Source organism: Danio aesculapii, chromosome 17 (genome assembly GCF_903798145.1).
Source record: "Danio aesculapii chromosome 17, fDanAes4.1, whole genome shotgun sequence".
NCBI classification, from domain to species: Eukaryota; Metazoa; Chordata; class Actinopteri; order Cypriniformes; family Danionidae; genus Danio; species Danio aesculapii.
This window is the reverse complement of record NC_079451.1, coordinates 42,952,288-42,970,913: the sequence shown is the minus strand read 5'-3', so window position 1 is coordinate 42,970,913 and position 18,626 is coordinate 42,952,288. Positions and strand designations below refer to the sequence as shown.

Below are 18,626 nucleotides of genomic sequence, written 5' to 3'. Positions count from 1 at the left end.
TCTTTATTATTAATAAAGTTAAAGGTTTAAGGGCCTAGATTATTTGATGACCTTAGTGACATCCATTAGAAAATTCACTCTTTCAATGGCTATCAGTTCATTCTTCAAAATATCTTCTTTTATGCTTAATAAAAAAAAGTCAAAAGGGTTTTAAACTACGACTGAAGGGTGAGTAAATTATGACGTAGTTTTCAGTTTTGGGTGAACTCGCGTGTCTCTTAATTTACACTGATTTAATGGTGTAAATCTTGTGTACAGGAGATGCTTGGGTTAACTAAACCAGCTGCAGCACAGGCAGGCCGAGGTCCACAACAGCCTCAGGTTCCTCCATCAAACAGGTGAGCTAAACAAGTTTTATTGCTGCCTTCCAACTTTAAAGTGCTTTTTTGAATATGTAAAGTGTTATGCAAAAGTTCTGCAAAGTTTATAAGTGCTCAGTAAATCGAGCTGTCTTCTGAGATAATAAAACAATTCGGAACAATTCTCAGTGATTCCCGCTTTACTTCATGCACAAACTACAGGGGGTCCATGCAAGTTCCAATAGGTCTTCTGCAGTATTTGTGATGATTGGGATGCAGTTCAACAGATGATTCATCAGAAAAATCTACCTTCTGCCACTTTTCCAAATGATCAACTAGAAGTCAAGTTAATATTTGTTGGTGATTGGGTGTGTGTTGGCCCGATTGGGTAGCTGTACATGAACAGAGGAAAATTTGACCTGTTTACATTATTTAAGACCTACAAGACACAAATTTCAGTGAATTTAAGGCTTAAGACCCCGAAGACATCCTGAATTGATACCTAAAAAAATTTAATTGATGCCTAAAAAAGTCTTCTGAGCTCTGACATGTGCTATAAGCAGTGAGCTGAGCACAGAGAGAAAAGAGCTGATGCGGCAGTGAGAGAATTGTTTTTTTTCTTTGTTACCTTGGATGGATGCAAACTTAATGTAGACCTTTAAAGTAGCGTAATAGAGGCACTTTAAATCTTCACAGTATATAGATCAATGATTTCTTTGCATATTCAAGTTAATATATGCAAGAATTTAATTTATTGCTGTGGCTGTGTTGTAATGTTTTTGATTATTAATATATGTGTGCTCAGGTTTCTCCAGCCGGTGCAGAAGATAGATATGAACCTGACAGATTTGCTGGGTGAGCTGCAGAGAGACCCCTGGCCCGTCACTCAAGGAAAGCGTCCGCTGAGATCACTCGGAGTGGCTCTTTCTATTGCTGTTGGGCTGTTAGAGGTGAGGTTATTCACAAATCAACATTAGCCTTATTTTCTCAGAAGGTCTGCTGGTATTATCACACATTTGCCGGCAGCTGCAGCTTTACACATCCAAATTTGTTTTTAGGGATGCAACAAAAAGAAAATTCTGGACACATCTGGCCAAAAACCAAAACCGCTTTGCAATAATTAATTATTATTGTATTAATTTATATTAAGTGATTTTGTAAGAATAAAATTGTACTGATTTAAAAAAACCACAAGCCAACAAAATAACCAGATTTTATTAACAGTACATTTTTCCTTAGTGAACAAGGAAAGTGATGATTGTTTTTGAGCGTTACTTTTCAACAGCCAAATATTTGGTGCATCCTTATGTTTTCCACACACTTTGGTCTTATAATAAAGTTATCAAAATTATGAAATAACACATAGATGTATGAGAATGTGACCAATTTGTGAGCAAAATATAAGGCTTCAGAATAGTTTTATGAAGTGCATCCTGGGATGCATTTGAAACATTATTGAAGAAACTATCATTTCTTTTCATTCACTGTTGTTCAGAAAGTAATATTTTGTAATGAGAAACGGTTTTATTTGCTCACATACTGATCATCTTTGGTTTGTGCTTTTTTAAGGGATAGTTTGCCTAAAACTGAATATTCATCATTTACTCATCATTCGTGTTTCTTTATTCTGTTGAACACTAAGGCCGTTTACACCAATGTGTTTTCGTTTTAAAATGCACAAGTTTTGCTACGGTTATGCCTTCCTTCCACACTACCCTGGAGTTTTCTAGCCTTAAAAACAGAGCTTTTTGAAAACGCTGAGGAGACTGTTTTGGTTTTGGGGGGAATTTGGAGACATCTGAAAATGGAGGCGGAGCTTTTTCCTCAATATAAAGTGCACAAATTTCAGTATTGCACCTTTTTCTTAAGTTCAAACTTTGCAAGTTTGATTTGGAAAGCAAAATCCCGAGGACATGTCGGGTAAATCTTTAAAGGGACCAGTGTAGGCTACTTTATAACCTCATTCACATTACCCTGGCTATGTTGTTTCACTATCTTAACAATAAAATGTGTGGCTACATATTTATATGATCGTCATCTTCACTGTATGAAAATTTAGAAAAAACTGGAGCCTTTAACGTAACTCCCTCCTTTCATTTTCAGTGAAAAATACGAAACACACCCTGTCTCTTTTGCTGAATATCAGTTTTAATAATCAATAATGGCCATTAATAATACGATAAGTTTATACAATATATGAAAAAATAAAGGCAAGCAATCAGAAAATGTGTAGAATCAGTGCACGTGGTTACAGAAATTAATATATTAACTTATCTTTGCGTTCAGACAAAACACGTTACCTGAAAGCAAGTAATAGATTCAAAAGACAAAAGAGTCACTAGATAGAGACAAGATGAATTAAATATCATGTTTAACAACTATAGTTCGCTAGATTCAGCGAAAGATCCTTAATGAACTGTCTGATGTGCACTGCTCTCATGTGAGGAGGTGTGCTCAAAGTACCCTCTGACTGCCTGGAGCTCAGACGTGCGAATACACTGCAGTGCATGCCGGAGTGTGTGTGTGGTCACGTGATGTGCGTTTTCAGCAGTGTAGTGTGGACGAAGATCTGTTCAGAAACGCTGGGTGAAACACCAGTGTGGACGTGAATAGTTTTCATTCTAAAGCGTTGTTTTAAAACTAAAACATATTAGTATAAATAGAGCCTAAAGAAGATATTTTAAAGAAAGCTGAAAACCTGTAACCATTTTCTTTCATAGTATTTCTTTTTCCTAATATGGAAGTCAATGTTTACTGGTTTCTTCAATGTATATTCTTTGGTGTTCGACAGAATAAAAAAACTCATAAAGGTTTAGAACCGCTTGAGGAAGTGTAAATAGTGAGTACATTTAAATTTTAGGGTGAACTATCACTTTAAATGTTTCCTTTCATGTACCTGTCTCTTGTAGTGCACTTTCCCCAACACTGGCGCCCGTATCATGGCTTTCATCGGTGGACCCGCCACTCAGGGTCCTGGCATGGTGGTAGGAGATGAGCTGAAAACACCTATTAGATCCTGGCATGACATCGAGAAAGACAATGCCAAGTTCATGAAGAAAGCCACTAAAGTAAGTCTTCCTGTGTTTGTGGTCTATGACAGGGTTAGATAAAGTGCCAGCGTCCAGCCTTCCAACTGGAACCCAGTACTGGGAAACACCCATAGACTCTCTCACTCATTCACACACATACACTATGACTAATTTAGTTTACCCAATTCAGTTATAGCGCATGTCTTTGGACTATGGAACACACACGAACATGGGGAGAACATGCAAACTCCACACAGAAATGCAACTGACCCAGCTAGTACTGGAACCAGCGATCTTTTTGCTGTGAGGTGACTGTGCTAACCACTGAGCCACCATGCCACCTCGTCTTCAAAATCCATTATCCTAATTTTTGCTGACATTTAAGCATTTGACGCATTCAAGGTGTCTTATATTGCAGTCATGCTTTATGTAAGGGAATCAAACTCATGACCTTAAGGCTAACAGAGTCCTTCTCTGCACATTAAGCTGCTGGAATACAATCTTGAAGTTATTGTACACATTTAAAATAATATTTATTGCCTTGTAGCACTACGAAGCCTTGGCCAATCGTGCAGCCGCCAACGGACACATCATTGATATTTATGCGTGCGCTCTGGATCAGACAGGATTACTGGAAATGAAGTGCTGCACCAACTATACAGGGTAAGTGACTCTATTTTACATTTACATTTAAACATATACGTTTAACCGTGCTTACCATGCATGCACTTTACTTGGGTGGGCCACCTAGCTATATTCACAGCCCCCCAAGTATATTTGGTGACATTTTTTTAACTATTATTATCATTCTTTTACTTTTTTTGTGTCCATCCATTACCCAAACATACGCGATTGACTAACCAGTGGAAAATCTTCTCTCGTTTACCAATTTCCTAATGACAGCGAGTGCACAGCCGCGAGAGCGAGAGAAACATTAAATAATTTCTTCTTTGATCTAAACGACTCAGAAGAGTGTTAATTTACTCTGAGAGTAGACTGGCTGCAAAATATTTGTTCACCATTAGAAATGCTTAATCAACTCATTGGCCTTATTTAAATAATCTCAACTATTTATTCTTGTTATTATTATAATTTTTTTTAGACAGATTGTCTGTTTTTATTTCTTTGATGTCATTTATTTTTCATTTGCAGTAGATTGCATTAGTTTGATGTTAATATATTACATATTTTACACATATGTAAAATGCTTTGGCAATACTGTACAAAATGTCAGCCGCAGATTTGACCTGTCAGTGGGTGCTCATGGCTACTAAATGGCATAAAAGTAAGAAAAATAGTGGATTTCTCTTTTTTTTTTTTTTTTGAAATCAGTATATATTTTTAAAACTTTTAAAAACACTCTATAACAGTGTCATAATAAATTAAAATATTGTTTGTGACAAGTACATTTCAAACCTGTGGGAAGCACTGCATTTAAGCATTTCATTCTGTGCATGTCAGTAGCTTTGTTTCCGTCCAAAAATGCGAATGAACTTTATGCGCTAAACTGGATTATTGCATAAAAGACGTGCGAATAAAGCAGAGTTTCCATCCAACGAGTCAAAGAGAACAAAATCGTCACTTCCTGATTAACTGGCGGCAAGTATCAACAGTAAAAAGAGAATTTGCTGCGATGGGAGAAGCTGCGTCAATCTTTTCTTCATTTAATAAATGACTTGCGCCTCAGAAGACAATCCTGACACGCAGTGAACACACTGTGGCGTTTGAAGGTGTAAGACGCGGAGCACAGACGCTTTTTTCTGGAGGTCATTAATAATATAATAACACTAATTCTGAAGTGGTTAAGGAATTTTTGAATGACCAAAACAACATTTCAGATGTTTTACAGTGTGCCCAGCCTGCTGGTTTGTCCATTCACACACATTTTTATCATCACATGATCTCTTATAACAAAATCACATGACTTTTTTTTTGATGCGCATACTGGAATTTGTTCTGTAAAAGTGCTTCTATCGCAGTTTATGCTCATCTGTTCTTATCAAATAAAAGGTTTATCCTACTCAGTTATGCATATATGTTTTTATGCACATTTTCAAAATTCATGTGCATCTTGGCATTTCAATCAACCGGTTTTATACGCATATCCAAAATGTGCATCAAAATAGTTGAATGGAAACAGATAATGTCAAATAACATTTGAATTTGATCTTATTCATTTGGTATTATTTTTTTAGGGTTTACATTAAGATATCTGACAAGACATTGGTGCATATTAAAACATGTTGAAATCTTGATATTTTTGTTCTCAGTAGTTTCAGTTTAAATCTTTAAAACTTTATTTTAATTTTAAACTTAGTGAATGAATGTATGGAGCTGAGTGCAAACATCATTTTACAAAACATGATGTAAACATAAGGATGCACATTTCATCAGATTAAAAACAGCATCATTGGTTTTTGACTAAAAGAGAGAAAGTTAAAGACCATGAGGGAAATAAAAAAGATTTTGAGCAATTGATAACAAGTAGGGCTGTGCCATTTGAGGAGTTTTTTTTTTTTGACAGCTATTGAGATTTTGATTTGTGATATAATTTTGTAGTCAAGCTTCAGCTCAATCTGTATCGTAGCTTCTTACTGCTAAAATGCAGTGTGTGTTAGATAAAAAAAAAAAAAAAAGAACTGAAAAGATATTAACTTACTCCAACATTTATTTAATATTTTTTTTATATATTCAGAAATTAAACACTCATTTTTCTCTAAAGCAAACAGTAAACAAATAAAATGACCATACCTTTCAGTAAACAAGTTGAACTCAAATTAGGGAGATAGTGTAGCTTTATTATACAAACAAACAAAAACATTTATTATAAAAATACAGATCACTCCGCAAACTTTCATGGCTGAAACAACTCTGAAATTGCACTTTGCTGTTGCTTGCTACTAGACTGAGTGTCACTGGCAATACTTTCAGTTGACTTTTTAGCAAGACACTCCTCATATAGCATTATAGTGCTTTTTTAGGTGCTGGTTGCTGTTTTGTAATTCTTACTAATTACCTGATTTTGTTCGGCGTCTGTGCCTTTGAATCCAAAATATTCCCATATTACCGATGTCTTGTTTTTCTTTGATATTAATTCAACTATTAATGCTTCTAAAGCAGCAAATGCCATCATCCCACCCACCCGTTTGTCTGTTTTTTTTATTGTGGGCTGCAAAGTTTGGTTGCACAATTCTCATTGGGCAGAACGAAAGTTTGCTTACTCAATAAGCTAGTAAGACTATCACACACAGACGGCGGTCACGCGATTGCTGTGGGCTGAATACATATATTTCATATCGCAGCCTCTTGCGATTAGCTAATCGCAACGTTTCAGATTGCAATTGCGATTCAGTTTTGATTAATCGCACAGCCCTTATAACAAGTATGTAAAAAGTGTGTCCTCTAACAGAAAACAGCATATTCTGTTCACAACAGAAAAGAAATACACATTGTAATATATCCACCTGGATTTGATCACTTTTTTACTCATTTATTTTGTTTACTTTGCAGGATTTCTAGTCTTTTGTACAAAAGAAGTCTCTCATTGGGTGTTTTATTAAAGGATAATTGTACTGAATTTATACTTTACTGAATTTATACTTTAATATCTTTCTGCTTCTCTGTAACTGGCAGGGGCTACATGGTCATGGCGGACTCTTTCAACACATCTTTATTCAAGCAAACTTTTCAGAGAGTTTTCACCAAGGATGTGCAGGGCTGCTTTAAAATGGCATTAGCAGGGACTCTGGAGATTAAGGTGGCTTGCTTTTCTTTTCACCAAATATTTTAAAAAGACATTTTGACTGGTTAAATAACTCAATATTGTGGGGTTTTCTGTTAAATCAGACTTCTAGAGAGATCAAAATTTCTGGTGCAATCGGCCCATGCGTCTCCCTGAATGCTAAAGGACCCTGCGTGTCAGAAAATGTAAGTAAACCATCTGTTTTAAATCAAATAGGCTGTTCAGAGTTGCCTTGTTGTCTTCACAGAGAATATACTGACATTCATTTTGACTTCTTGTAGGAAATGGGAACTGGTGGCACAAGTCAGTGGAAAATCTGTGGACTAGACCCAAATACCACCCTCGGATTCTACTTTGAGGTCGTGAATCAGGTAGATATAAGTAAAGGCTTGCATTGCTTTTATTTAAGAGAGAATATAATGTTAGACTTACAAACCGGTATTCAAAAAATATGCATTAAAATAAGCACCTTAAATGCAGGTGGTCCACTAGGTGGCAAACTTTCTTCATACAATACATTCTCTTACTGCATTTCAATTGAAAGCAATGCTTCACTGCAGTAGTTTTGTCCTTTCATTGCTTTTAGTGATTTACATATGATAGAATTGTAAATAATTAAAAATGCTGCAAAATATATTGAGGAACAATGTGTGAGTTTTCAGAGAATGATTTGAGGTTGGTCTCCTCTTTATCCACTTGTTAAATCGTGACATTGTTTCTGGGTCCAAGCTGCTATTCATTTGAATTGAGAAACTATTTGTTATTGACCACTTTTCACTCATATCACACATTAAAGTGAATTTTATACAAGATCATGGTGTACACTACAGTCTCTGAACATGCTGCGTAACAGACAACTGTATTTTAACAATATATAAAAATATCAGACGATTAAAATATTAACAGGGTGTCTGCAGGGTCTTAAATGCAAAAAACTAAATTTGAGGCCTTAAAAAGTCTTAAATTCACTAAAATATTGTGTTGTAGGTCTTAAATCATTTTAAACAGGTCTTAATTTCTCTGTCCAAGTAAAGCTACCCAATCTGGCCAACACCCAATCATCTTAAAACTTCTGTTTTTTTATATTTAAGTTTTTTTATTGCATAGAGAGAGACAATTCACAACAGCTGTTAGACATTTTACAGCAAATTCCACAAAATAAATTCCCTAATCAGGGAAAGAAATCCCTTTACACAATCTTCCATTAAGACAAAAACTATTTACAGAAGTAACCGGGCCATTAGAAAAACTCCTTGGTGTTTAGCCCTGTATGAGTCTTAAATTTCATTACTAATGGTCTAAAAAGTGTCTTAAAAAGTCTTAAATTTTATTTGAAGAAACCTGCAGAAACCCTGATTAATAATCACCTTCTGACTATCGAATATCAGGCATGGATATACATATTGTGATCATGATTTTCGAATGCATTACAGTGCTTTGTAAATGTTTATTGCTACCATTTGTTGAGCCTCACTGTACAGTTTGATAGAGCGCCTGGACCCGGTAAACGCTTTGCGTGACGTCACACATAAGTAGCAATAATGCACTGTAAGGATGCATGGTCTTATTTGCCATCATACATTTTGCATGATTCATTTTTTAGGATGTCATGAGCTTTTAAGTTTAAAAAGCTACATACAGTAGTCAGTGGAATTCATCCCGTCAGATTAAGACATTCAAACAATGCAAAATCATCCAAATTATACAAAGTTGCTATTAAAGTAAGTTAAAGGGATAGTTCACCAAAAAATGTTACATTCTGTCATGATTTACTCTCCCTTCACTTGTTCAAGCAGTTGAGTATCTTCTGTTGAACACTAAACATATTTTCAAAAATTCTGGTTGCTGGGAACCTCTGATCTCCATAATTCGTTTTTCCTACTATGGAAGTCAATGTACATCAACAACCAGCATTCTTTAAAATATCTTATTTTGTGTTTGACAGAAGAAAAAAACTCATAAAGGTTTAAGACTCAGACTTTATTTTATATATATATATATATATATATATATATATATATATATATATATATGTATGTATATGTGTGTGTGTGTATATATATGTGTATATATATATATGTGTATATATATATATATATATATATATATATATATATATATATATATATATATATATAAACAAATATTATTAATTTGTAATATTAAATGTTACTAATTATTATAAATTATAAATATATATATAAACTTTTTTTTTACTATTTTCCCGAGTGTACAGTGCATCTGGAAAGTATTCATCGCGCTTCACTTTTTCCACATTTTTTATGTTACAGCCTTATTCCAAAATGGATTAAATTCATTGATTTCCTCAAAATTCTACACACAATACCCCATAATGACAATGTGAAAAAAAGAGTTTTTGAAATTACAAATTTATTAAAAACAAAAAAACCTGAAAAATCAAATGTCCGTAAGTATTCACAACCTTTGATTGCACATGATTTGAAAAGGCATACACCTGACTATATAAGTTCCCAGGATTTACAGTGCATGTCAAAGCACAAACCAAGCGTGAAAACAAAGGAATCGGCTGCAGACCTCCGTGACAGGATTGTCTTGAGGCACAAGGCTGGGGAAGGTTACAGATACATTTCTGCTGCTCTGAGAGTTCCAATGAGCACAGTGGCCTCCATCATCCTTAAGTGGAAGATGTTTGGAACCACCAGGACTTTTAATAGAGCTGGCCGGCCATCTAAGCTGAGTGGTCGGGGGAGAAGGGCCTTGGTCAGTGTAGTGATTAATAACCTGATGGCTCCAGCGTTCTTCTGAGGTCAACCATCTGTGCAAATCCACCAATCAGGCCTGTATGGTAGAGTGGCCAGACGGAAGACACTCCCCATCTGGATTTTGTCAAAAGGCATCTGAAGGACTCTCAGACCATAAGAAACAAAATTCTCTGGTCTGATGAGACTAAAATTGAACTCTTTGGAGTGAATGCCAGGCGTTACGTTTGGAGAAAACCAGGCACTGCTCATCACCAGGCTAATACCATCCCTACAGTGAAGCATGGTGGTGGCAGCATCATGCTGTGGGGATGTTTTTAGCAGCAGGAACTGGAAAACTAGTCAGGATAGAGGGAAAGATGAATGCAGCGATGTACAGAGACATCCTGAATGAACCTGCTTCAGAGTGCTCTTGACCTCAGACTGGGACGAACGTTCATCTTCCAGCAGGACAATGACTCAAAGCACACCGCCAACATATCAATGGAGTGGCTTCACAACAGCTCGGTGAATGTCCTTGAGTGCCCCAGCCAGAGCCCAGACTTAAATCCTATTGAACATCTCTGGAGAGATCTGAAAATTGCTCAACATCGTCACTTCCCATCCAACCTGATAGAGCTTGAGAGGTACTGCAAAGAGGAATGAGCAAAAATTCCCAAAGACTGGTGTGCCGAGCTTGAGGCTGTAATTGCTGCCAAAGGAGCATCAACAAAGCATTGAGCAAAGACTGTGAATACTTATGTAAATTTTTTTAAATAAATTTGCAACAATTTAAAAAAATCATTTTTCACATTGTCATTATGGGGTATTGTGTGTAGAATTTTGAGGAAATAAATTAATTTAATCCATTTTGGAATAAGTCTGTAACATAAAAATGTGGAAAAAGTGAAGCGCTATTAATAATTTCCGGATGCATTGTATATATCATATAGGTTACTACTGTAAGAAAATTACATGCATTCAGTATTACCTTTGCTTGAGAAGACGCAATATAATCCTGTTAATATGAAATAAGCCTGCTTCCAAGCAGGTTTGAGCTACCAGAACTGTTGCTATGAAAACAACTCTTAGATGAGTTTTGAAGAACGAAACAATCCTAGATCAATAACCAAATCCAGCTAATCGAGTAATCCACATTCTAAGAACAGACCCCTGGAAGTAAATCCTTCCACAACAGGACTATGCCCCAAATCCTAATCGTGGAGGAGACTCACAGTTACTGAATCATCAACATATTTACTAAATTTATATTACATTATATTAAAACCACATGAGGGAGAGTAAATGATGGGGTAATTCTGAACTGTGGGTAAACTATCCCTTTAATGCATTTTCAAAAATCTGCTTAACGTTAACAACTTGTATTTCACAACAAAAAACATTGCATCTGGAGAAAGAATTAACCATTTCTGTTCAAGTGCAGTGCTTCATCTGATACAATAGTCTTTTTTCCATTTTGGATTTACTACAGAATATCGCACAGGCTTTCTTCTGTCTGTAAGAAGTTTTTACATCATAAGTGCTGAAATCGCTTCAGGTTACCTCCGCCAACCCAGTGTCCTCTTGCGTTGAGGTGAAACCATGCCGTAGATGCTTCCTTAAGTCATGATTATCTCTGCGCTATTCAAACCAGTAAAGGTCAGTGAGGGTCGCATTTAGACCAGCGTGAGGTCCTGTTGGGGTTGGTTGTTTGTTAGTTGTGCCGGAGGAACACTGGGGGCCGGTGAAGAGGAGCTGTTGCTCTCGCTGCGTGGCTGTATAGTTGTGCACTGAGAGAGGGAGCTTTTACGAGGATACTCAAACATCTGCTGGATTTTATTCAGGCTTTTGCGGAGCGCCGCTCTGTACCTCCTGAGAGATACAAACAAGGTCATGGTAAACCTCCCACATACTCGCAAGCTCTTAGAATCTAAATAACAACCACATATCAATACGGTGATTCATAGCCGCTACATGTTCTCTTTCTAGACGTGGCTCAAATTGGCTGATGAGTATCACCACCTTTCTTTTACCAGTCCTGCTCCACATTCAGCTCCTGCCACTTTTTATTTACCAAACAGTATTGAACGTGGCAGGTATTAACATGGGCTGCCACATCTAATGGTTAAACGGCAAGGAAAGACTTAATCAACAATAAAAAGGTAATGTCTATCCATGATTACACTTCCCAGAATAGAGAGCTCATTATCTGGGAGAATGTGTCTTATAGATTTTCCTGACTGTCTTCCATCTGTAGTTGTTTACCCTTGGAATTCAAGAGTGGATTGGTTTATATCTTAATTAGGGTTGTTTATTTAATGCATTACTTACATTAATTAATTACCCATCCCCCCAAGTTTAAAGCACATTGCCCACCTATTTTGTGCTAGAGTGTTAGGGGTTTTCACCTGAACCAGTTGGCCACAAAATAAATTGAGATATTTTCCTATAATTGTTTAATTTCACTAATAATGAGTCAAATTAGAATTAGGGCTGCACAATATTGGAAAAATCTTTGACTTATGACTTAATATCTCTGTTTGGAAATAATTTATAATGTTGGATCAATTGAGATGATTCTGCAGTGGGAATGCATCTCTATAAAATCTCTATAAAATCTAATAAACTATCTATAAACCTTATCTATAAACCCTATTGTTGTCTGTGCTATTTGCAGTGCGTATTTGCATGTGTTGTAAGTATTTTCATGGATGACAATCTATAAATACAATCAAGAATCAGGATACAATAAAGTAAATTGTTTTATTGTTTCCTGAGTCTAACAGTATTGAAGTACAGTAACTGAATGACAAAAATAAAAATAGTTCAATAAAATAGATTTGTAGTTAAGGTCATAAATGGTACAATTTCTAATACCTGAATGCTTTTAAAATCATTATACAATCACAGGCATCAAAAATACGTGCAAATGATAAATTGTGACTATTGCGAATGATCACATTCCAGTATCGATGCTGAAACAATATATTGTGCAGCCCTAATTAGAAAAATCAAAGTGTGACTCTGGTTTTCTGTGATTGATTGCTTCATATCCAGTGCAAAAAGTTTTATACTGACTTAACAGTAACTCTAAACTCCCAACCCCCTGCATGCCAAATAGTTTTACATCTTTCAGTTTGTATAAAGCAACGTGAGAAGTAAGAAAAGCAAATTGTGAGTTCCAAAGCATTGGAATCGAATCTATAAAGGGAATCGACTCCTTTTCAATTTGAAATAATTGATTAATCATTTGACCCTCTGTGGCTACACAGTAAAATTTACTCAGTTCAGGGAGTATTTTGTCCCTCTTTAAATGAGAGCAAACAAGTTGGTAATAAGTATAGCTGCTGTTTGTGGAGTTGCTGAATGATCCTCTGCTGAGATTTTGAGAAATTCAATGTTTTATATTTCAGCTGATTTCATCTAAGGCTGTGACCTGAAGTCAGATGTAGTTTTGTGTTACTCTTCTGTGTTTCTGTTTATTAACAGCAGGTCATCAGTGCTCAATCATCACCTTATTAATCCTTTCATTGTCTCATTAACTTGAGGAACTTTAACTCAATTTAGAGAGGGACCAAATACTATCTAAACTGAGTAAATTGTACTCAGGATTTTGCTGTGTAATACTGATCAAAAGTCACTTGCTTATAATGATCAGATATATTTCCAATGAAGGCGAACAGATATGCATGGTTCACCTCATTGAATTGGTTCTAATAATCAGTTCACTTGTACTATAAATTCAGGCCGCTTGTTGTGGGATGTCATGCTGTAAAATCCAAATAACAGACTATATAAACATGCATTGCTTATAATTAACTTTCATACATTACATTTAATGGTATTTCTTTTAAGTTTTAACCTAATTTTACAGCTAATACACACATATAGACATTGATACACAAATAGTTTCATTTCTTTGTTCCTATATGGCATGCTTTTATATTACATGTGAATTATAGTCTACAACAGATGGTCTTAAGCTCCAGTCTGACGCATAAAAATAACATTCATGTTTTTTGTTTGAAATAAAATTGTATTATATTTTTCTTTTAAATAGTGCTAAAAGTCTGCTGTTATATATATAAAAAAACTGTACACTGCTATTTTGGTGTTATAATGCTATGGTTATTTTGGTGCACTGTTTGCTGTTTTTATTTGACAGCTGTACACATGCATTTTAAACACTGTGTGTTAGTGCAGCCTGCATGCAGTAAAATTAAAAAAAAGTTATGTGCTTGCAATTACTTACTACGGCCTTGATTTGAATATAAAGAATAGAAAAAGAATCACAACAAGTGTGCAATCGATTCTCTGAATCAAATCCATCAACTCCCCAATTAGGAATTGTAATTAATTCTAACAAAATTTGTAATCAAAGAGCTCTAAATCCTATCAGAGTCCTACATTAGCCAGGCATAAGTCTATGAATGCTTTCTGTGTATTTTGATGAACACTTCATGTTTGGATAATTGTCGAATTCTCTTCAATAGATGCTGGCCCATTCAGGAGGTAAAATATTAACAATAGAGCAGAATCTCTACCTTAAGTAGACTACTGGTTGCATTGAATATATTGTCATAGTCAGTAGTACTACACTGTTAAAAATATCTGTATTTTGTGATTCATGTTTTTTCACTTATTTATGCTTTTGAATCGCATTATGGGGTCTTGATCTTTCCTCCAAAAGCTTTTGATGTTGAAAAGTTTGAAAAAAGTGACTTTTCTTAACATTTTTAGTAGTTTGAAGTGATATTGTCTGGGTTGGTGTTGTTTATTACAATACAAAAACCTGGTAATAAGCTGCCAGTACATTTTCTGTTGGACATAAAGATCTCTACTGTATATTATATTTCTTACACATTATATTATCTCAAACTACTAAAACGTCAATAAAAGGCACTGTTAAAACTACAGAGCTTACTTTTCAACATCAAAAGTGAAGGGAGCAGGGATGAAACTCCAATAATGCAAATCACACCCATAAATAAACAGAAATCTCTTGTGGATCATAAAATACAGAACCTGTTAATTAAGATATTTTACAGTGTATATATGCTATAACCTGCCTGCCCTATAACATACTATAACACCTGCCTTTGAACCCTAATTCCACATTACATGCTTTCCAAGAACCAAAACGGTGTACTCTGTTGCTTACGTTTGAGTCATGGAGTTGATCCATGGGTTGAGAGCTGAAGTGAAGAGTACAAGCCATGTGGCAACAGCCGAGGCAGGCTGCGGGCTCTCTATTCCCGTCAGTGTCTCATAGAAACAGATAACGATATATGGCAGCCAGCAAACGAGCAGGCACACTGTCAACAACACACACAAATCACATGATGCGGTTAAAGATTTTTTGGACAAGCTTATTTCATTAGCTCAAGAGCAATATTGACCTGCGCTGTGTGATATATTTAGCTAATTACTTTCTCCATAACCTCAACCCTTGTTGTGTTTTTTTCTGTCATTAAAGACATCATACATTTTAAATAATTAAGTTGTCAATCAATTAAAATAAATTTGAAATTTAATCAATTAACATTGAGCTAAATAATGATTACACATTTTTTAAAGATCTGTCCAAGACTCCTGTCTGTAATATTATTTATACACTGTAAAACCCAATAAGTTAAGGTAACTCAAAGCATTTGAGAAAACCGATTGCAACAAACCATTTAAGTTCAAAAACTAATCCTAAAGAGTACTGTAAACTTAGTCCATTTGAGTAAATGAAGCAGTTTTAACACAGTAAAACCCAATAAATGAAGAGAACTCAAACCAAGAGTACTGTAAAACCCAATAAGTTAAGGCAACTCAAACCGTTTGAGGAAACCGATTGCAACAAACCATTTGAGTTAAAAAACAAATCTATGTGAGTACTATGGACTTTAAGTTGAAGTAATGAGGTATTTAATTAAATCATTATCTTCAACACTGAGTTCAAAACTCTTTTCAAATGAGTAGAATTAACTTTCAGTCAATTTTGAGTTATCTACACTCATTTCATTTGATAAAGTTGACTGTTTTACAGTGTATGTACCTGCTAAAATCTTCTACTCATTGTTTATTATTTTTATAACATAAAACATGTCAACTTAGAAATGGCAAATCTAAATAAGTATGTTACTTTAAGAAAGAAATATCTAGTATTCATGAATTGTAATGTTGGTTCATTGTAAACAGCACCCAAGTAATTTAATGTTGGCACTTGTTGACAGCATTTCATTCCTTATTCAGCTTTAACTCTTCCATTAAAGAAATTAAGGTTTGTTTTGATTCATACAAAGGCAATTTATGTTTCTTTGCAAATCTAATTTGCAGTATTAAAGCGCAGGTCTTTATATTGATTTTTAAGGTCATGAAACGTAATAGGGTTACTAGCAGTTATCAATAACAATACAGTTTCAAGAACGTCCATTCAATGCTGCAGTTGCTTCTGTTAGGCACCAATAAGATTCCATTACTAGAGCTTTCTTTTTTTCTGAGAGAAAGCTCTAGTAATCACACATTTTGTACAAGTTCTTCTAGTTTCAGAAGATACCTTGATGTCTCAATTGTCATATTTCTCAATGTTTACTAAATGTGAACATTTTTCATCAAACAGGATGAATTATTAAGACTCAAGTTACATTAAACTGCAGATCAAAACTCTGATTTTCAGCAAAGAGCTTTATCATGTTACAATATATAGTTTCAGCATCGATATCGCAATGTGCGCATCTGCAATAGTCACATCGCAAAGATATGCAATGTCCAGTCTGAAGTACAGTTGATCAGGAGCTACAGAATTGTATTTAATCACTGCATTAATATGAAATTTATATGATTTATGCCAAAAAAAAAACAAACAAAAAAAAAAAACTTTCTTAGAATGTTTGTCTTGTTTCTAATCCAAATATCTACATTTCAAAGCAAAATCAAGATTAGTTCACTTACCCCAATGGCAGATCATTTTCTTAAAACAAGCAAAAACTCTTAATTTTCACTTATTTCTTCTGACGATGAAAACTAAACAATATTTGTACTCGGTTTAGGATTTTTATATATATATATATATATATATTGGGACTAGAAACAAGACAAAACAAAGTAAGACAGCATTTTTTTTGCATTATGATTATTACATTTCTGTCCACAGAAAACCGTCAAATAGAGCTATTCTCTATATCTTCTGAAACTGTATTCATATCGCAATATTTATCACAGAAAAATAAAATATCTTAAGATTAGATTTTTCCAATATGGTGCAGCCCTATTACTATATATATATATGTTTTAATATAATATAAAAAAACTTTTTCTTTATCACTAATCACAAAACATTTCACAGCTTCCACAAAACTATATAATAAGATAGATGATAAGAAAATTGAATTGAATTTATATCTGTTGAATCATGTGAGATAGAGATCACAGGAATAAATTACATTTTAAAAACACTCTGGGTATTTTAAATTGTAATAATAAATCACAAAATTACTGTTTTACTCTACATTTAATAAAAGATTTGCAGCCTTGGCAAGCATAAGAAGTCTTTCAAAATGAAAAATATCGAATGGCTGTGTATACTGCTGCTGAAATTATTCTGTTTATATAAGGCAGGAAGCAAATCTCCAATAAGTCACAGTAAAATAAACCAGCAAGATAAGCACTTAATGAACATCTAAAACACTGAGACGGATCAAACACCATAAAACAGCTTTATGTCCCCTTCGTTAATTATGCTTACCTATGGTTGTCACCATTACTATGGAGCTTTTGAAGTAATTATTGGCTGGTACATAGAAACAATGGTCTTCGTTGCAAACAAACGTCCCTCGTCGTACCTGATTCCTGGCTATATACACTATATATCCATACATGGAGCACATCAATACAATGGGAATGATTATTCCCAACACCATGAAGAGCATGTTGAAGGCAATGCTTGATGGTTTGAAGCTGGGAACGCAAAGAAACTTTGTTTCGCTGTAGGCATAACTACCAAAACCAAAGAGAGGCAGGGATGCATTGAGGATGCTGTAAACCCACACCATCGCAAGGATGATTTTGGCCCTGTACGCTGTGAAAATCACAGGGTAACTGAGGGCGAAGCAGATCTCTGTAAACTTATCAACAGTAGCCCAGGTTAGCGAATGAATCGAGGCGAGCTGAAGTGCCAAAAACAGAAATGCGCTGCCTTGGCAGGTGGCGCTCTTGCTAGGGTAGCTCTTCACTTTGAAAAGACTGTTATGGATACCGAATGGGATGGTGGAGACACCCAAAGCCAGATCACATACGCAGAAGCTCAACGTGAGAACCCAGGTGTCCGTTTGAAGGGTTTGGTTGAGTAAAATCACCAACAGCAATAGCAAGTTGCCAAATACGGAGCAGATACTGGAACCAATCATCAACACCGCATAAACCACCGCCGTCCACTGCATGTTTACATTGGCATTAACATTTACAGACACAAACGCTCAATCGACGACAGACAATCACACTGGAAGCTGTGAAAAGAGGAGGTCACATTATGTTTGCCAAACCACCAGGGAAGGTGTTGCTGTATGGGAGGAGTGAACCTCATGCTGATCCTTAGGAGTCGAGGATCTACTGCACTTCACTAAGCACTGATGTCTTTAGGGAGTGTTAGTCAAGCCCCTCTCCATCTTTACTATCAGCACTTGCCTCAGTCGGTTTGCAAATGGCAAACATTCTGTCTTGAGAGGCAAAGATATGTGAACAGCTACAATCACACGTAGCGGGGTAAATAAAGCATCTAACATTTAAAGAGTGTGTTCCTGTGGACACAAAGGCACATTGGGGAGGCTAGCGTTGTGCTGCTCGGCAAACA

The 18,626-nt window shown here is 35.4% G+C and overlaps 2 protein-coding genes across 2 annotated transcripts in view; one reads left to right on the top strand and one right to left on the bottom strand.

Moving 5' to 3' along the window:
• Positions 1-18,626, top strand: part of sec23a (Sec23 homolog A, coat complex II component) — a 45,967-nt gene that overhangs the window by 7,493 nt on the left and 19,848 nt on the right. The window contains exons 6-12 of the mRNA XM_056476563.1: positions 259-338; positions 1,105-1,249; positions 3,209-3,367; positions 3,876-3,991; positions 6,962-7,085; positions 7,175-7,255; positions 7,352-7,441. Of these exons, the coding sequence (XP_056332538.1) occupies positions 259-338; positions 1,105-1,249; positions 3,209-3,367; positions 3,876-3,991; positions 6,962-7,085; positions 7,175-7,255; positions 7,352-7,441 (795 nt within the window). The remainder of the gene's footprint in view (positions 1-258; positions 339-1,104; positions 1,250-3,208; positions 3,368-3,875; positions 3,992-6,961; positions 7,086-7,174; positions 7,256-7,351; positions 7,442-18,626) is intronic.
• On the bottom strand, positions 11,390-18,258 carry LOC130244235 (adenosine receptor A3). Its single transcript, XM_056476564.1, has 3 exons — positions 17,523-18,258; positions 14,952-15,105; positions 11,390-11,662 (listed from the first exon to the last, which is right to left on the bottom strand). The coding sequence occupies exons 1-3, from the start codon at positions 18,214-18,216 to the stop codon at positions 11,467-11,469; spliced, it is 1,044 nt and encodes a 347-aa protein (XP_056332539.1). The 5' UTR covers positions 18,217-18,258; the 3' UTR covers positions 11,390-11,466.

What these genes read in the sequence shown, in the direction of transcription:
- LOC130244235 (XM_056476564.1), bottom strand. Translation starts at nt 18,216, where the DNA reads ATGCAGTGGACGGCGGTGGTTTATGCGGTGTTGATGATTGGTTCCAGT. An exon ending in AGTAATGGTGACAACCATAG is followed by an intron (nt 15,106 to 17,522) that starts GTAAGCATAATT and finishes TGTTGTTGACAG; the next exon opens with TGTGCCTGCTCGTTTGCTGG. An exon ending in ATCAACTCCATGACTCAAAC is followed by an intron (nt 11,663 to 14,951) that starts GTAAGCAACAGA and finishes TGTATCTCTCAG; the next exon opens with GAGGTACAGAGCGGCGCTCC.